Raw genomic sequence first — 889 nt, forward strand, 5'->3', positions numbered from 1 at the left:
ACTGAGGCAGACCATCCCTGAAGCTGTTCGTCATCAACAGACCAAGCAACTGTCTGAGGAAGAGCAGCTCCGTCGTCAGCTCTGGATCGAACTCATCGGCAAGGCCGGTTCCAAGACCGCTGTTAAGCTCGCCGTCGAATTCATCAAGAACAAGACCTTCACTCCCTCTGAAGCTCGTCGTGTCCTTCAGGACATCGCCGGTTTCCAATCTTACCCCGACACCGACATGATCGAACAAGTTCTCGGTCTCTGCACCAAGAGCGAGGGTCTTACCCCCACTGGCAAGGCCACCGCCTGTGTTGCCGCCGGTAAGATCATCTCCAAGGGTTGCGACTCCAAGGTCTACCAACGGGCTCAGAAGGCCCAGAAGCAGAAGAAGGAGTCCATGGGCGGCAAATACCAGTCCATGGATACCGACCGCGCTTGGAAGTCCGAAGAGGAATTCGCATTGAACTCCATGTCCATGGGTCAACTCGCTATCAAGCCCCAGCTTCGTTGCACTCCCGAGAAGCTCCAGCAGTACGTCGAGCGTCTCTCTCAGGCTCTCCGTCAATCGACCGACTTCAAGCAGGTCGTTGCTTACATCAACGGTCTCTCTAAGATCCAGAAGCCCGAAGTTCTCCGTCACCTCATCGGTTACGTGAACGGAACCGCCCACAACATGCACCAGCTCCGTGATCAGGGTGAGCAGCAGAACGAGTCCGCTGAATTCGTCCGTCGTGTGGCCATCATCTCCCTCCGCGATGTCGCCACCAAGTACCCCAAGGAAATCAACCCCATCGTTCGTGTCATCTACCAGAACACCACCGAGAACGTTCAGACCCGTATCCTTGCCTTCGACGTCTGGATGAACACTCAGCCCGCCCAATGGGAAGTTGAGAAGGTCATG

The 889-nt window shown here is 55.8% G+C and overlaps 1 protein-coding gene across 1 annotated transcript in view; it reads left to right on the forward strand.

Annotated features, from left to right (window-relative positions):
- LOC100901081 (vitellogenin-6) overlaps window positions 1-889 on the forward strand; it is a 5,966-nt gene that overhangs the window by 949 nt on the left and 4,128 nt on the right. Inside the window, 1 exon segment of the mRNA XM_018640663.2 lies at window positions 7-883. Coding sequence (XP_018496179.2) covers window positions 7-883 — 877 coding nt within the window.

Source organism: Galendromus occidentalis, unplaced genomic scaffold (genome assembly GCF_000255335.2).
Source record: "Galendromus occidentalis unplaced genomic scaffold, Mocc_1.1 scf7180000077496, whole genome shotgun sequence".
In the NCBI taxonomy this organism is placed as follows: Eukaryota; Metazoa; Arthropoda; class Arachnida; order Mesostigmata; family Phytoseiidae; genus Galendromus; species Galendromus occidentalis.